General features: G+C 38.6%; 1 protein-coding gene across 2 annotated transcripts in view; it reads left to right on the top strand.

Moving 5' to 3' along the window:
• The window catches only part of LOC128224029 (E3 ubiquitin-protein ligase UBR4-like), a 124,872-nt gene that overhangs the window by 87,507 nt on the left and 19,627 nt on the right, over positions 1-17,738 (top strand). For both annotated transcript variants that reach the window (XM_052933628.1, XM_052933627.1), the window contains exons 76-100: positions 89-176; positions 894-1,022; positions 1,154-1,218; positions 1,493-1,732; positions 2,233-2,371; positions 2,830-3,078; positions 3,356-3,492; positions 3,807-3,918; positions 4,245-4,427; positions 5,317-5,401; positions 6,190-6,311; positions 6,662-6,800; positions 7,121-7,271; positions 7,746-7,913; positions 8,091-8,232; positions 8,447-8,528; positions 9,307-9,480; positions 9,881-10,002; positions 10,930-11,083; positions 14,371-14,414; positions 14,559-14,642; positions 14,987-15,156; positions 15,464-15,743; positions 16,175-16,365; positions 17,410-17,482. In XM_052933628.1, coding sequence (XP_052789588.1) covers positions 89-176; positions 894-1,022; positions 1,154-1,218; positions 1,493-1,732; positions 2,233-2,371; positions 2,830-3,078; positions 3,356-3,492; positions 3,807-3,918; positions 4,245-4,427; positions 5,317-5,401; positions 6,190-6,311; positions 6,662-6,800; positions 7,121-7,271; positions 7,746-7,913; positions 8,091-8,232; positions 8,447-8,528; positions 9,307-9,480; positions 9,881-10,002; positions 10,930-11,083; positions 14,371-14,414; positions 14,559-14,642; positions 14,987-15,156; positions 15,464-15,743; positions 16,175-16,365; positions 17,410-17,482 — 3,523 coding nt within the window. The remainder of the gene's footprint in view (positions 1-88; positions 177-893; positions 1,023-1,153; positions 1,219-1,492; positions 1,733-2,232; positions 2,372-2,829; positions 3,079-3,355; positions 3,493-3,806; positions 3,919-4,244; positions 4,428-5,316; positions 5,402-6,189; positions 6,312-6,661; positions 6,801-7,120; positions 7,272-7,745; positions 7,914-8,090; positions 8,233-8,446; positions 8,529-9,306; positions 9,481-9,880; positions 10,003-10,929; positions 11,084-14,370; positions 14,415-14,558; positions 14,643-14,986; positions 15,157-15,463; positions 15,744-16,174; positions 16,366-17,409; positions 17,483-17,738) is intronic.

Below are 17,738 nucleotides of genomic sequence, written 5' to 3'. Positions count from 1 at the left end.
GTTTGTTTGCAGTACTCATGTTTAACAATGATGTCTATGTCTGTTTGCAGTACTCATGTTCAACAATGGCGTCTATGTTTATTTGCAGTATGCTACAAGGGCTGGTGGATTTTGATGGCTATTACCTGGAGAGTGACCCTTGCCTTGTGTGCAACAACCCTGAGGTCTCCTACAGTGTAAGTTACATTTCTTATACAAATTTTTAAGTCATTACAGAGTATGTAACGATTAAATGTTGATCGAGGATTGAAAATCTGTTGTTTGAGTTTTTTCGCGGATGATCAATTGTATAATCCTGGAAGCGATTATCGCTATGCGGGAATATATTCTAAAATTAGGGAGAAAAAAAAGTTACGAAAATAGTAAAACTTGGTTTTTTCTCTTCAGATAAAATCTTGAAAAGCTATCATTGAAAAATGATTTCAATCTAAAACACAGCATCATATTTTGCATATATGTTTAATAATTGTAAAGTACTCTTGTTTATAGTTTAATGCAGCTTGTTATTCTTTTAACTACAGAGAAGTTTAAACTGTTTATGAGCTTTTCATTTTGATTACATAATTGAAAATTACATGACCGATTATTTCCAATGATTGATAATGATTTCAGACTAATTTTCAATCTCTTGTAATAAGGACTGATTACATTTCATGTGTTCATGCTGTATGTTCATACACAGATTGAAGCAAATTTGCTCGCTTACAGGGTAATCACATAAAAAAATATGAACACTTGTTAGATGATGCAGGATAGACCAATCGGGAATTGTGCAATAAGTAAAAGAATATGGATACTTTGAAATGGTTCGAAATAGATACCATCAAAAAGCTGTAAATTTATGAGAGACTTGCTTGAAATGAGATGCAACTGTAGCCTTTTCTTCTCCACAGAGCTTAAAGCTGACCAATATCAAGGTGGACAGCAAATTCACGACGACGACACAGATTGTGAAACTAGTCGGCAGTTACACGATCTCCAAAATATCCCTGAGAATCACAGAACTCAAGAGAACGAAAATGGTAAGCTTTAACTACTAGCTTGGATTATATTATATACTTGTAAGTGATTTAAAGGTAAGATTCCTGAAATTTCCATTTGGAATAACTTGGAATAACTTGATGGTCAGAGGTGTATTTTGTCTTATTTCCAGGTCAGAGTAATGAACATTTACTACAACAACAGGACTGTACAAGCAGTTGTGGAACTGAAAAACAAGTAAGTACCAACATCATGTACAGTTTCCACTTCAGTTTCCATGGTGGTGGAACATTATAGCTCACCTACTTCATACTGTTGCCTTTTACTGATGTAGTAGATGCAACCATGTTATCATAAGAATGAAGGTGTCATTTTAGAAATATTGAACTTTCAAAATTTTTAAGAACAATGACTGAATTTAGAACATTGATTAAATTTACATGTTAATACATTTGTATTCCATCTATCAGTTACAAAAAGCATTTCCAATCATTTCTCTGCATGTTCACAGACCTGGCTTGTGGCACAAGGCCAGAAAGATGACCCTAACGGCTGGACAGACAGATGTCAAGGTGGAATTCCCGATACCAATAGTGGCATGTAACCTCATGATCGAGTATGCAGACTTCTACGATAACCTACAGGCCACCAGTGAGACCCTCCAGTGTCCGCGATGTAGTGCCTCTGTGCCGGCCAACCCGGGTGTGTGTGGGAATTGTGGAGAGAATGTGTTCCAGTGTCACAAGTGCAGGTATGTACTTTGTAGGACTTTCAAGTGATGGGGGCCATCTTATCAATGAGCATACAATAAGTAATTGTAAGACTTCCAGTAAAATGGTGAGTGAGTGCATTGGTAAGACTTTGTGGTTCAATTAAAATGGTAGACAAGTCAATGAAAATTTTGGTTTTGTCAATAGAACATATATTGTCTGTCACAAAAAGGCGAATAAAAACTAAATTCCGATCCACATAAGGAAGAAAAAATTGAACCACTGCTTGGAATGAACTTCAGTACAAATGATTGGTATCAGTTATAAAATTATTATTCTACTTGAAAACTGATGGAACTCATAGCAATGTAACACATGTGTTGTGATACACATATGGAAGAGTCTAAAGATTTCAGAGTAGTTTACTCAGTAATAAGACTTCACAATAGGGGAAAAAAAGAAAAGATTTCTACAACTTGTTGAATAAAATACCTTCTAAAGTTGATAACCAAACTAAATAATTGTTTTCTGTTTGTTTAAGGGCGATAAACTATGATGAGAAGGACCCATTCCTGTGTAATGCCTGTGGGTTCTGCAAGTATGCCAAGTTTGACTTCACCCTGACAGCCAAACCTTGCTGTGCCGTTGACCCCATTGAGACAGAGGATGACAGGAAGAAGGTGATATATATATATGCAGCTTACATAATATTGAATCATTTCGATTGTCTAATAAGTTTGGCAGCAGTTAAAAAAAATTCAGGTGTCTCTGACCTTAGCTTGTCAATGCCATTGTTTTTCTAACAGTAAGTTTATACTTATTTTATTTAGATGAATTGTAAAGAAATCATGTAGCTTTTAGAATCTAACTCAAGTTTATTTCCTGAATGAAAACCAGTGTTCATTGTGAGAGGTCATGAGAAAGTATCCCTGGTTGAGCTTGAAGAGAGACAGCACTTATACCACAAGACTTTTCTCACCCTCACAGAATACTGGGTCTTATTGACGTACCAATTTCATAACCATTTGTATTCTGTTAAACAAAGCTGGAAACCACTTATCTTTTTCTGGTTATCATTTGAACGTCCTTCATATTTAAGGCAGTCAGAATGATTTTTTGAACCTCCCTCATATTTCAGGCGATTACAACCATCAACACCCTGCTGGAGAAAGCAGATCGTATCTACAAGCAGCTACAGCAGCATCGCCCAGCGCTGGAGAACCTGCTGGTCCAAGTAGCGGAGCATGGGACTGAGCGGCGGGATGACAGTACGGGACATGCCCCGCCCACACAGGGACCTGCAGTCAACAAGGCCATACAACAGCTGGCACTCAAGTACTGCACTGAAAGCAAGAACTCATTTGATGAGCTTAGCAAGATCATACAGGTGGGTGAGAAAACATGTACATGATGCTTTTCATTAACTTTATGATGATGCATATGTCACTAGTCATTCGTAACCTTGTTATATAGTCATTTGTAACCTTGTTATATAGTCATTCGTAACCTTGTTATATACAGAATTTTGACTGAATCTTTACATTAGTTTGAGTTATTTTTGGCTTTGAGAACTGTTACAAGCTCATTGATGTTTATTTTTAGATTTTGAAATAACCCCTTAATATTCTTTTTCTTACCAACCTCCTCACTGGTATGTGTTACAGAAAGTGCTAGCATGTCGTAGGGAGCTAGTGGACTATGACAGACAACAGAGGCAGGCCGTGGCCAGTGCTGGCTCTCCTGTGGCCAGTCCCCGTGATCCACCAGTGTTTAAACCTGTTGCCAGGAAGGATCAACCCAGGTTGGTTCTCATGTTTTGGAATAATCAAAGGGCCTTTGGGTTCTCTGTCCAAATAAATGATTTCAACACCAGTGCTGGAGTTAGTTTCTGTTCATGGCTGCATACAGATTCAAGCAAAACTGAAGCTTAATTTGACCGTTTTCTGTAATTAATCATGATAAAATTAGTCAATTGAATTTTTGAAATTTGGATGTTTTATATCTAACACCATTGTTTGACCTTGACAGAATCCAAAGTTTTAAGAAGACAATTGTAGCAACTGTTAAAAAATTTATGCTAACCTAGACTAATAATCAGTATATTGTAACCTACAGTGGTAAGGGAGGTAACTGTTTTGGATGTGCAAGTGCGGCTGTGGAGCATTGTATCACGTTGTTACATGCCCTTGTCACCAACACAAACCTGCGACAGATCCTCTGCAGTCAGGTAAGGGCATTCAGGAAATCTATTTTGTGGAGTCTTAGCAAATAAACAAATAAATCCTTTTATTCCATGCAAATGTCTTCATCTTGATTTTGTTGTTGATATGCCACGCAAGATCACTTAAACTATGGCCACAATTCAAAATCACTTCAAGATTTTCACATGTAACTAATTGACTATACATCAAGCCATTTAACTCTAGCTCTGATAATTATTGGGTTATGCCCCCTTGATTTGTTGGAAAAAAGAGACATTTTTTACGATTGCTTTGACTGGGGACATAATTCCATAGGTGATGATGTATCTAGACTTTTATTACCTGTTACCAGGGAATGATTCAAGAGCTGATAGACTACAACCTGCGTCGGGGCGCACTTTATGTGCGATCAGAAGTCCGCGCCCTGCTTTGTTTGCTCACCAAGGATAACAGAAGGGGAACCGAGGAAATGAACAACATCATAATGACGCGCATTGCTGCAACAGTGAAGGGACATCTCTCCAATCCAGATTTGGTAAGGAATTATTGAACATTCTTACATTACTCTTATCTAACTTTTTATGCCCCCTTTTGAAAAAAGTGGGGTATATTGTTTTGCACATGTCGGTCGGTCGGTCTGTCGGTCGGTCGGTCGGAATACCAAATGGTTTCCGATCAATAACTTGAGAACGCTTTGACCGAGGGACCTCATACTTGGTATGTGTATTGGTCATCACCAGCAGATGAACCCTATTGATTTTGAGGTCAGTGGGTCAAAGGTCAAGGTCAGTGTGACCTTTACATGAAAAACGGTTTCCGATCAATAACTTGAGAACGCTTTGACCGAGGGACCTCATACTTGGTATGTGTATTGGTCATGACCAGCAGATGAACCCTATTGATTTTGAGGTCAGTGGGTCAAAGGTCAAGGTCAGTGTGACCTTAACATGAAGAACGGTTTCCGATCAATAACTTGAGAACGCTTTGACCCAGGGACCTCATACTAGGTAGGCTTATTGGTCATGACCAGCAGATGAACCCTATTGATTTTGAGGTCAGTGGGTCAAAGGTCAAGGTCAGTGTGACCTTTACATGAAAAACGGTTTCCGATCAATAACTTGAGAACGCTTTGACCCAGGAACCTCATACTTGGTAGGTGTATTGGTCATGACCAGCAGATGAACCCTATTGATTTTGAGGTCAAAGGTCAAGGTCAGTGTGACCTTAACATGAAAAACGGTTTCCGATCAATAACTTGTTCCTTTCCATTTGGTGAAAAAGCTTACACTCTTGTCCTGCTTTTCTATGAGGTAGCACTGGAAAACCTCCTACAGATTATTTGCTTAAAATTTGCTTACATAATTATGTAAGTTTACAAATTTACCATAGATAGGCTGGTAAGCATGTTCAACCTGCAATTCCAGGGTTCGTCTGTGAGACATGAGATCCTGCTGCTGTCCAACTCCCTGAAACAGGAGGATAGCTGCTGGGAGAGCAGGGTCAGATGTGGTGAGTATTCGGCTAACTAGGTGTGTGTGTATTCATTATCAGCTGCTTGAAAAGCAGACAGGGTCAGATGTGGTGAGTATTCTGCTAACTAGGTGTGTGTGTGTATTCATGGACAACTGCTTGGAAAGCAGATAGGGTCAGATGTGGTGAGTATTCTGCTAACTAGGTGTGTGTGTGTATTCATAAACAACTGCTTGGAAAGCAGATAGGGTCAGATGTGGTGAGTATTCTGCTAACTAGGTGTGTGTGTGTATTCATGGACAACTGCTTGGAAAGCAGATAGGGTCAGATGTGGTGAGTATTCTGCTAACTAGGTGTGTGTGTGTGTATTCTGCTAACTAGGTGTGTGTGTGTATTCTGCTAACTAGGTGTGTGTGTGTGTGTGTGTATTCTGCTAACTAGGTGTGTGTGTGTGTATTCTGCTAACTAGGTGTGTGTGAGTATTCTGCTAACTAGGTGCGTGTGTGTATTCTGCTAACTAGGTGTGTGTGTGTATTCATGGACAACTGCTTGGAAAGCAGATAGGGTCAGATTTGGTAAATAGGAACAATTGATTTTTGCATAGAGAAAGTATTTGCCACAAGTCAAGGAAATGGGATGCACTTTGTTGAGCATGGTATCTCTTGGCACCCTAGATGGGATACTATTTGGGGAGAAGGATATTTTGGGCACAATAGATTGTGAGCATCAGATAATGACATGTAAACAACTAGTACCCTAAGTATGACAAATTATACAATTTGTTTTACATTCTCAACTGCTCATGCAAACTGATATGCCCTTTACAGTGATGCGACTGTTCCTGCTTGGTATGCAGATGAAGCAGCCGGTGATCATGGAGAGTGTCACCCTGCCTTGTCTCCGCATACTGCAACACCTGATCACGCCGGAGAAACTGCAACAGAACAAGGTGGGCTTGGTGTTTTGAGTTATGATATTTTTTTGTCAATCTAAAATTGTCCTATTCAGGCAAAGCTGAATCATTTCGGAAAATTGCAGCAGAACAGTCTTGGCTAATTAAATTCAGTTTGTAAAATAATTGATATTTAGCTAAGTCAATAAAATCTGTTAAACAAATATAACATTTTAACATAAAGTTTATTCAGGCCAGCCATAAAGAAAACATCTTGCAATTAAAGAGCTATTCACAAACATGTATTTGATAAGTGTTTCGGATTTAATATGATATGATCATTGCCTGAGGAAACCCTCTTAGAGTTTTCAATCAATCCTTTTTTACACCACATCTTGCACCCACAGGCAGGTGGTACAGCTGAAGGTGAGCCAACTCCTGTGTTGCCCATGTCCCCAGACCTTCATGTTAACAGCAGTGAATGGATAAAGGGAAACCCCAAGTTTGCCTATGCCAATTGGAAAAAATGTGTGCCTGTCCAGACAGGTAAGACTTAAAGCATTGTGGATGTGTTTGAAATTAGAACAATAGTACAATTAGCAAATGGATTTTACATTTGCCCATGAGTCCACATGTTCACACAGTCCATTTACCTATCTTTTCACACATGAGTTTACTAAGGTTTCTGTCAATTTTCTATGGTCCCCTGATTTTCCAATATTTATCCCAATCTTCATCCTGGTTTTCCCGTTATATTTATTCCAATATTCCCATGATTGTCCACATTTTCTTATAACTATCCCACTTGCCTTAGATTGTCATGTTTTTATTCCATTCTTTAATCCCCCCATGCTTTTGTTTTCCAGCTATCCAAGGTGGCCTAACAGCTGATTCCAAGCCAGAAGGTAAGAATGACACTGAAGAGAAGGCAGACCAGGAACCAACCCAGCCAAAGGAGCGGGCTGCACAAAGGGCCACATTCCTCATGGAGAAATATGCCACACGTTGGAGACAAAGGTACAGAGTTCATAAGATTTTAAAATGGTTTATGGTATGATTTTTCCACAGTAAACTTTAGTTCAATTCTCATTAATTTCTTGTCTAATAATTATAATATTATACCAAGTATCACCTTGCTGAGAAGTAAAGGACAAGTTTAAAGTTTCAAATGACATTGCAAAAATGTAAATTTAGTTGAAAATTACTTATTGACAATGATTGTGAAACAAGTGATTACAATATTATATTAATCACCCACGTTTGCACAATGTAACACAGGAATGTGGTCTTCTGTTATGGGTTAACTGGATTACTTTAAGAAAACCCACTTGTCCTGCAAAGTGACCTGAAACCAACCCCACATGCCTGCCCAGGCCAGGAATCAAGTAGGGGGACAAGCATGTGCACTAACAGGACAATTTCATTTCACTTTCTTTAAACAAAGTAGTAAATGGTTCTGTGGACTTGTATGATTTAATCATGATTTTGCAGGATGTGGAAGATACCTGGTGTGCCCCTGAAGCTCACACAGATCAGCTGGCTACAACAGGCCGTGTTTTCCCCTTCCTCCCAGTCAGCCAGACAGACAGCCACAAGGGTGATAGAGTACATGGCCCAGGTGCCCACCAGGAAACGGGAAATCATTGATATGCTCTCTGGGTAAGCTAGCTGGCTCTAGAAATCCATGTTTTCTTGAAATGTTTATGGTTTTAATGGGTAATGGATTGTCTTTTTAGCATTCTTAGTGCAAAATCCTGAAAAAAAGATGTCCTTTAAAAGGTGTATATATGCAGATGGTATTTCCCAGATTTACAAGTGTTACTCCTCTGTTTCAAGGTGTCTGGAGCAGGTTGGAAAGGCGGGAGAATGTGCCCAGGAGTTTCTGGCTCTCTACAGCAGACTGATTCAGCCCATTCACTGGAAACACTACCTGGCCATCAAGGGTGTGCTGCTGAAACTCGGAGACCTAATCACTAAGGTCCTATCTTGTATTTCTTAAGTCAGGACTTGTTAACAACTAAAAAAGCAGAAAAAAGTTGAAGACAAATAAAAAAGCAGCATTTTATTTGCTGCTGTGTGTTATTATAACTAGAAGCTGATATGAAACAAGTTTGTAAATTTTAAAATTTCAATTTAAGGAGAAGTATAAAATGACTGACAGTCTTTTTAAATTACATGTATGTTCCCTGTAGGAGGTGGAGAAGCTTCAGTACCTTGAGGACACAACCCTGAGTTCAGACCTGGCCCAGGGATTCGCCCTCAAGTCTCTCACAGGTAATTCTCAGTGCAAAAAATTGTCTCGATGGGAATCATCAATTTTAAGGATAAAAGTGGATATATTGTCATTGCATTAGCATCATTGTCAGTTGGTCAAAGGTCAAGGTATATTGACCTAAAGCTGAAACTCTGTTTCCGGTAAACAACGCTTAGGGGTAAGGGCCTCAAACTTGGTAGGCAGACTGGGCATGACCAGTAGATGAACTCCATTGATTTTGAGGTCAGTGGGTGAAATGTCAAGGTCATGGTGACCTAAAGCAGAAAATCTATTTCCAATCAATAACTGAAGAATGCTTAGGGGCAGGGACCTCAAACGTAGTAAAGCAGGTTTGTCAAATTGTTCATACTGTAAAATATTAGTTTTGGAAATATAATTAAATGTTTTTAATGTATATTTATTATTTGAATGATAAGACTTTGTATTTTTATTTCAATATAGATCCCAGTTCGGGAAGGTTTTTATACAATACAAAAAAGACAAACAATTACTCACGCATGTTGGATTTCACTATAAGTTTAAGGTTGTTGTTTATTAGATTTTTACTGATAATCTTTATATGATCTTAAATATAAATTGAGACTCTAAATTGACTTACAAACTTCATGTGAAGGTAGGATAGGTCACCATGAAATATGTTAGATACTGAAGGCTATCTGTAAGGACTGGTCAAAATACTAATGGCTATCTGTCCAACTAGGCCATCCAGGGGCATTTGTCATATTTCTGTGACATCTCTTGTTCTTGTTGCAGTTACATGAATTTATTCTATTCCAGAGTTGCTGTCTCTATTTATCCAGCAGAAGGATATCAAGCAGCACTACAAGAACAGGCTGGTGGGCTACGTGCTCAACGGATACCTCTCGCTGAAGAAGCTGCTTGTACAGAGGACGAAACTCATCGACGAGACCCAAGATAAACTGCTGGAGTTGTTGGAGGAGCTCACTAGTGGTACAGGGATCATTCTAGCCATAAATTCTTCTTAAAACTAGATACTAGATGAGTCTATTGAGCATGTCTGTTGTTTCTTTAAGGAAAAAAGTCCAGGTACGATCACAACATTGGAGTTGTCTGTGTCATCAGCATGAATACTTAAGGTTTGCCATAATGAAAACATGTTGGAGAAATTTAAATGAAACTTATGTTGCAAGAGAAATAGGCACATGTACAGCCATGCTAGGTTATGCCCCTTTTTTGACTGAAAACAACATCCAAGCATTGGTGACTCCTCTCTTGTCTTCCTGTTTATTGTTTTTATGGAGTCAAGAGACGGTGAGTTTATGCAGGTGTGTGTTGACACGGTACATCAATCAGGTGTCTCCTTTGTTCATACATATTTATTGTATTCCAGGCACGGAGTCAGAGACACGTGAGTTTATGCAGGTGTGTGTTGACACGGTACAGAAATACCCACTGGACGATCAGGTGTCTCCTGTGTTCATCTTTGAGAGACTCTGTAGCATCATCTTTCCAGTGAGTAGTGTAGACTTGGCTGTTTTTTTTCTACACAGTGTTTGCATTGCTAAAGAAATAGTAACAAAAAAAAAATGTTGCCAGTATCCCCAACCAAATGTTTCCAATATTGGTTTATACAAAAGATTTGAGGTTGTTCATAAAATAGGGATACACTAAGAGATATAAACTTGAACCAGTAGTTTACATGAAGTGTACAGTAGTACACATGTAGCGTACAGTAGTACACATGTGCATACAGTAGTACACAGGAAGTGTACAGTAGTACACATGTAGCGTACAGTAGTACACATGAAGCATACAGTAGTACACAGGAAGTGTACAGTAGTACACATGTAGCGTACAGTAGTACACATGAAGCATACAGTATTACACAGGAAGTGTACAGTAGTACACATGTAGCGTACAATAGTACACATGTAGCGTACAGTAGTACACATGTAGCGTGCGTACAGTAGTACACATGAAGCGTGCGTACAGTAGTACACATGTAGCGTACCGTAGTACACAGGAAGTGTACAGTAGTACACATGTAGCTTTCAGTAGTACACATGTAGCATACAGTAGTACACAGGAAGTGTACAGTAGTACACATGCAGCTTTCAGTAGTACACGGGTAGCGTACAATAGTACATATGTAGCGTACAGTAGTACACTTGTAGCATACAATAGTACACATGTAGCGTACAGTAGTACACATGTAGCGTGCATACAGTAGTACACATGTAGCGTATGTACAGTAGTACACATGTAGCATACAGTAGTACACATGAAGCGTACAGTATATGAACACAAGTACTGTTATGGTTAATAAGACCAATCACTCTGTTCAAAATACTTCCAGAGTTAGACCCTGTGGAATGATGTTTACAGTGCTTCTGTCATCTATTACCTTCATTTTTTTCAAATAATTGTTTATTTCTTTAGGAGGAGAACGATGTTGGTGATTTCTTCATGATTCTTGAGAAGGATCCACAACAGGAAGATTTCCTGCAAGGCCGCATGCTGGGTAATCCCTACAGCTCAAGTGAGGCTGGATTGGGGCCTCTCATGAGGGATGTGAAGAACAAGATCTGCCAGGGTAAGGCATATGTAAAACATTGGGAAAATTAAGCGAATATGAAAAAGTATGTGAACTTCAAGGTCTTAAATCGTTATTCATATTTTGAACATATGAAAAAGATAAAAAACGTATTGTAAACATGTCTTTTATGATGTTATGTATGAATACATATGTGAAAAATACCAGATTTTCAAGATTCCTTTGATGAAAACATATAAACAAGAGGGAAACACTATACCGTATTTTCTCGACTATAAGACGGTGGAAATTTGGTCCTGATTTTGAACCTTAAAGTAGGGGGCCCGTCTTATAGGCGAGTCTATAAGAATTTCATAAAGAATATAGTCATAATCAGGAATATTCAACATAAGGTATTGAACTGACTGATTTATTGTCTGTGGATGACACCCCAATGAAAAGTGACACGATCACACCCATCTGATTAAGACGACCATAGATCTGCTTTGTTTCGCTACGATGAACACTCAATATAACACATGTTATCGGTCCAAACACGTTGTTTTTCACAGGAGACATATTTTGTTACCTTTAAAATAAAAATATTTTGACAATTTTTTTTTTTAAAAATGCATTGTTATTTTTTCTATGTCGTAAATAAAACTTACTTTTTCCTTACCATAAGGCTTTGCATATATCATGCACATGAATGTAACTAGCAGATTTCAATACATATTTCATTAATCGTTACATTAATTTATCCGCAATCATCAATGGTTATTTATTACTCAAAATTTAAGTCCTATCAACTGCAATCCAAACAAACACTTGCGAAAATATAACTCATTAACACATGTAATGGAATTTGTTCTGTTTGTCGGCTGCAGATCAAACAGTACAATTTGTGACGTCACAGCACGAGCTGTGTAATGATCAAAGATGCACTGCAATGGTTTGTATTTAAAAAGGTCAATCAAATACCGTATGAACCCACTAAAATCCCAAAATTGTGTCTAGGCTGGTTCAAACATACCATCCGAAAATAAAAATCAATAATCCCAAGCAAATGAACAAATTTACCGTAAATGACTGGGTATTAGACGCCCTTTTTTCCCTCAGATTTCGATGCAAAAAAATGCCTGCGTATTATACCCAGTAACAATTTTTTTAACTTTTTTTCTGAGGTCGATTTCAAGCCTAGAGTTTGTTTAGATTTATGTAGAAAGGGATGTTACTCGCTTCATATCAATCGAGTATATATGAGTTAAAACGGCAGTTGAAGATCGGGATACGATATATCGTAAGACGTTTATAATTTAAACAAAAATATTTTTCGATTAAAGTTATTCAATATTATTTTGAATAATAAATTGAATTGAACAATAATTAAACTTGCATATATAAAAAAGCAAAGTTGGGCACTGTCAAAATATTTGTTGTCAGTTGTACAAGAAGGTGTGAAAAACTCGACTGCTTTTAACCTGTTTATCAATGGTCATTAACTTATTTATTACGCCTATAAGTGTAAATCCTTCATCAAGTTAATTAAAACACCATTTTATACATGCATTGAATTGAATAAACACATTCTACCAGCTTTAGATCAAAGAGTCACACTGTGTGACGTCACATAACTTACAGTTATACCCACGAGGATCTCGTGGACATTGCTATGCAGGATTATGTATAACTGTACGATTATTGCTTCTTACAGTCTATAAGTGTGGTACAAGTTCGAAAGTTTATTGGCAGATCGTTTTACAAACATGTCATGTTTATGTTTTCTTAATCCCTTGATTGCCCTTGTTGTTTCTTTAATCCTCCAATAAATATATCACACTTCCTTTTCAACAGGCAATAAATTGTTTAGGATGGGGTAGTAACTAATTAACTTGTCACAGTGGTGTATACTGTTAGGTAATCTAGCCAGGCATTGTAAAGATAAAAATCAATAATCTTCGTCTGTGAAACTTGGTAACTGTGAAAGCTCTCCTTTGGGTGTCCGAAAATTAGGTACGCAAAATAAATTATTTTGGAAAATAATTATGGGTGTCCAATCTCTTAGGTGAATTATGGTACTTTATTCTTTTCTGTAGGTGTTGACATTTTGAGAACAAACCCGTACAATATAAGGTTTTTGCATAACTTAACTTTTCATTCTCAACAGTTTATTATTGTATGGTTTTAAAGATAACCGTCGCCATTTTCACACAAAAAAAAATATTGTCACTGTCAACAAACATGGTGGCCGAAAATGCCAGACGATTTGACATCTTTTCTATGCGTCTTTTAACCCAAAACATAGATTAAAAGGTTTTTTCTTGGACTTTTCACATATTTTTTTCCCTGCGTCTAATACCCCCTATCGTCTTATACACAGTCATTTACGGTAGTTGATATTTGACTGTTTAGCTTGAACATTATCACAGACTTGGAGAATTTCAAGTGCTGGATTTGCATTAAAAATCTACCCCGTCTTATAAACGAGTCAAGACAAAAACACCAGATTTCATGGGCAAAGTAGGGGGGTCGTCTTATAAGCGGATCGCCTTATAGTCCGGAAAATACGGTATGTAGAGGTATGGTACGCATCATTGATATGTAAAATAGGTGAACATACTTTCTCCCACCTCAGATAAGTAGATCCAATAATTTAACCATGCTAGAAATTCTTATCTTGCCCAAGGGCGAAGATAAAATGCCCGTATGGAACTCCTTTTAAATGGTCACCACATTGTAATTACCTCCCTTGTTGAAGACTGTCTTCTGTAGCATCATCGAAATCTTGTCTTGTGGCATTATTTAGATCGCTAATTAATTATTTCTTGCTTCATATGTCACCATAAAATAGTTTTTACGCACATTTCAAGAAATAATGCTTTACTCTCCTTAGAACTATATAAAGACTGATTTGACTAAGTATTAACATAATCTAAATCACTGCGCGTATACCATGACTACCACAAATTATCGCACATCCATACGCAATTATTTTCAATATGCACAAAAGAGTTCCAGCAAAAAAATACATTTTTACTTAATTTTATTTTACTGAGGTTGGAGAAAAAGCATCTACCATAGCCGCTCGTGTAAGATAGGTTCATCCTGACCCTGGCGCAGGGTGTTTAGCGGAAACTCTGTAAACTTCGTTTCCGAAAAACACCCTATGCTCGGGTCAGAATGAACCTATCTTACACTCTTGGCCATGGAAAATACTTATAATCATAAGAATACAAATACTTGAGTATTTCACGATTAATTAGAAATGGCACAATATGCCAGGATAAGGCCATATACACAACTGTAAGTCATGATTGAATCTATAACAACTCTTGTATATGTTTCAGATTGTGAGTTGGTGGCCTTGCTGGAAGATGATACAGGCATGGAGGTGAGAGATTGTGCAGACTTTGCAACTGTTGAGATATATTAGATTTCTTGACTCTTGTTATGGCATATTTCAGTTTAATTATATTATTATCTAAATCAAATAGAATATAAGTTAAAATATACTGTGTTTGTTTTATTTTATCAGTTGCTGGTGAACAAGAAGATAATCAGCCTGGACCTGCCTGTGAAGGATGTCTACAAGAAAATCTGGGCTCCTGAACATGGAGAGGTTGGTGTGGCATTCTGGTTTGGCCTTGAAATTAAATTGTGACTCCTTGAAAAATAACCTTAGAGGCTTAGGTAGAAAAAGCTAAGAGACAATTTTATAAAGAAGCCTAAGGAAAAAAGAGTTTATTACCAAGACTCGAGAATTTTATATTTTCCACATGTATATTTGACATTCCAGTGAGTTGAAATCTTCTGGAATACTCAAAGTAAAGCCATGGCTTTTTTTCTTGCGAAGTAGATTAATTTTTTTACATACTCAAGGTAAAGTAAGCCATGGCTTTGATCTTGCAAAGTTAAAAAAATACATACCTTTCTTTCATTTCTTTCCTTTTATCTTCGACACAGGGTGAGCCAATGCAGGTGATTTACCGGATGCGAGGTCTGCTGGGTGACGCTACTGAAGACATGGTTAACTCTCTAGAATCCAACACAGAGGAAGATGTTGACAAGGAGGAAGTGTACCGGATGGCAGGGGTCCTGGCAACTGGGGGAGGTCTCAAAGTTATGCTGGACAGGTAGGGGAGAATTTTAAATAATAGGGAGATACATTTAATGACTAACACATGATGCCTTTGGGAAGGTGGTGTCTCAGATGCCACTGGGAAGGTCTCAAAGTTATGATTCACATAAAGGCATTATCGTTTGCTCAACTTCATCTTTAATTGATAGCTAGATGTTGCTTCTGGCATTAGGGGGATTCTCACAATATACCACACAAGTAAAGATAGGGTAGTACTCTCTGATAGGATTTTTAGGTGGATATTGATGACTCTTACCTCCATTGAATCAAATTTTGACAAAACTGTTCCATGAATATTTCAGACTTGGTTCTATTAAGGATCTTGTGCTGGGCAAACCAATGATGCTGGTGTTACTCAAGCTGTTCTCATTTGCTGTTAACGTGAAGGCCAACAGTCAGGAGTTGATCAGACCGGAACTGAACACCATCACAGTGATGTTGGGGGCCCTTAACCTGGCACTGTGGGCGGAGCAGGAGAGCGGGACCCAGGCCACCAAGGGGCAGACAATCACAGAGCAGATCCTGCAGATCATGGAGACAATCTTGATGGAGGCTAGCTCACAGAGCACTGAGACTTACACTGTAAGGGATTCTAAAAATAGTTTTTCACTAAATAAAGAAAAACCTTGTTCGTGTCCTTGTTTTTAAGGTTTTTCATTTCTAATGTAAAAACAAAAGTTCATTGAAATAATGAATATGGTTAACATTATCTGTATTCTTAAGAAGCATGAAAACCGATTTACACACCAATTTGATTTCTTAGGAAAAAAATAAAAACATGAGGATACGTAGCATTGCACAGTCATGCAGGTGTATTTTGTATTAAATGGTATTAACAATCTTCAATGTTGTCAAACCTTTTGATGTTCTTAGTAATTTTTGCCACTCCCCTAAATAAGTTTTACAAGCTTTGCGGGAACAAGACTCAGCTGATGTTACTGCTTGAGCATATCAGCATGCCATTTTGTTGGCTCAAACACAAGCATACTGACCTAACCCTCTCTACATTACAGGAGTTTTCCAAGCTGTGCGGGGATAAGGCTCAGCTGATGTTACTACTAGAGCGCATCAACTCCCCGTTTGTACGCTCCAACACAAGCGTCTTGCAGGCGTTGATGAGGCTCATCCCGTTCCTGGCATTTGGAGAGGAAGACAAAATGCTTACTCTTATCAACCATTTCAAACCGTACCTCGACTTTTCCAAGTATGTGCCGCAATTTTTCCAACTATGTTCAATGTCTAGGGCTATTCCACTTCGTTCTTTGTTTGAATAATGAAACAAGATGACTGTTTTATGTTTTATATATACACACAGTATGTACCTTTGCTGATTCTCTTGGATAAGATATGGTACATTCACCCTAAGTAGTAATGGTCAGAAAGTAAAGTACCCCCTAATTCTGCTTTTACATTGAGCATGCTACACTCCTAACAATGTTCGATATTACCCTGGAAATGTTTTGGTTTAATGAATGATGGTTAATACAATTTATCAGTGAGATGTTTTTCACATCTTTATGTTTTCAAAAACTGAAATGACATTTTGATATCACTCACTGGATTGAAACTGTAGCCTGGTCTGTAGCCTGGTCTGTAGCCTGGGCTGTAGCCTGGTCTGTAGCCTGGGCTGTAGCCTGGGCTGTAGCCTGGTCTGTAGCCTGGTCTGTAGCCTGGTCTGTAGCCCGGTCTGTAGCCCGGTCTGTAGCCAGGTCTGTAGCCAGGTCTGTAGCCAGGTCTGTAGCCCGGTCTGTAGCCAGGTCTGTAGCCAGGTCTGTAGCCCGGTCTGTAGCCAGGTCTGTAGCCAGGTCTGTAGCCAGGTCTGTAGCCAGGTCTGTAGCCTGGTCTGTAGCCTGGTCTGTAGCCAGGTCTGTAGCCAGGTCTGTAGCCAGGTCTGTAGCCCGGTCTGTAGCCAGGTCTGTAGCCCGGTCTGTAGCCCGGTCTGTAGCCAGGTCTGTAGCCAGGTCTGTAGCCTGGTCTGTAGCCAGGTCTGTAGCCAGGTCTGTAGCCAGGTCTGTACCCCGGTCTGTAGCCCGGTCTGTAGCCAGGTCTGTAGCCAGGTCTGTAGCCAGGTCTGTAGCCCGGTCTGTAGCCTGGTCTGTAGCCAGGTCTGCTGTCTCAATCCAAAATCAGCAGGCAAAATATCAGAGATGTCATCAAATCTATTTTATTTCATCTATTGAACAGCATATGTTCAAATATAACTTTCCGTGATCACATATTTCAGGCATGTTGTAACGATCTATTGCAGGTTTGACGCTGAGCACACCCAGGATGAGAAAGTCCATCTCGACTGCTTCTGTACCATAGCAGCCGCCATACAGGTCTGTCTTGTACATGGGTGAACTGTTCATGTCATCTTAAATACCTTTGGTCCTATACAAATTTTTAAAGGCCCTAAATGTGACAGTGAAATACTGGTTGGCAAACAATTTAGTGTAGTTGGTAGGGAGGGAGGAGTTGCAAGAGAGTGTACAGATCATTGGTTGACCAGGTCTGATATTAACCAACAGAGAGTGTACAGATCATTGGTTGACCAGGTCTGATATTAACCAACAGAGAGTGTACAGATCATTGGTT

The sequence above is a fragment of the Mya arenaria genome, chromosome 17 (genome assembly GCF_026914265.1).
Source record: "Mya arenaria isolate MELC-2E11 chromosome 17, ASM2691426v1".
Taxonomy (NCBI): domain Eukaryota; kingdom Metazoa; phylum Mollusca; class Bivalvia; order Myida; family Myidae; genus Mya; species Mya arenaria.
The sequence above is the reverse complement of the archived record's forward strand: the minus strand, read 5'-3'. Positions and strand labels throughout refer to the sequence as shown.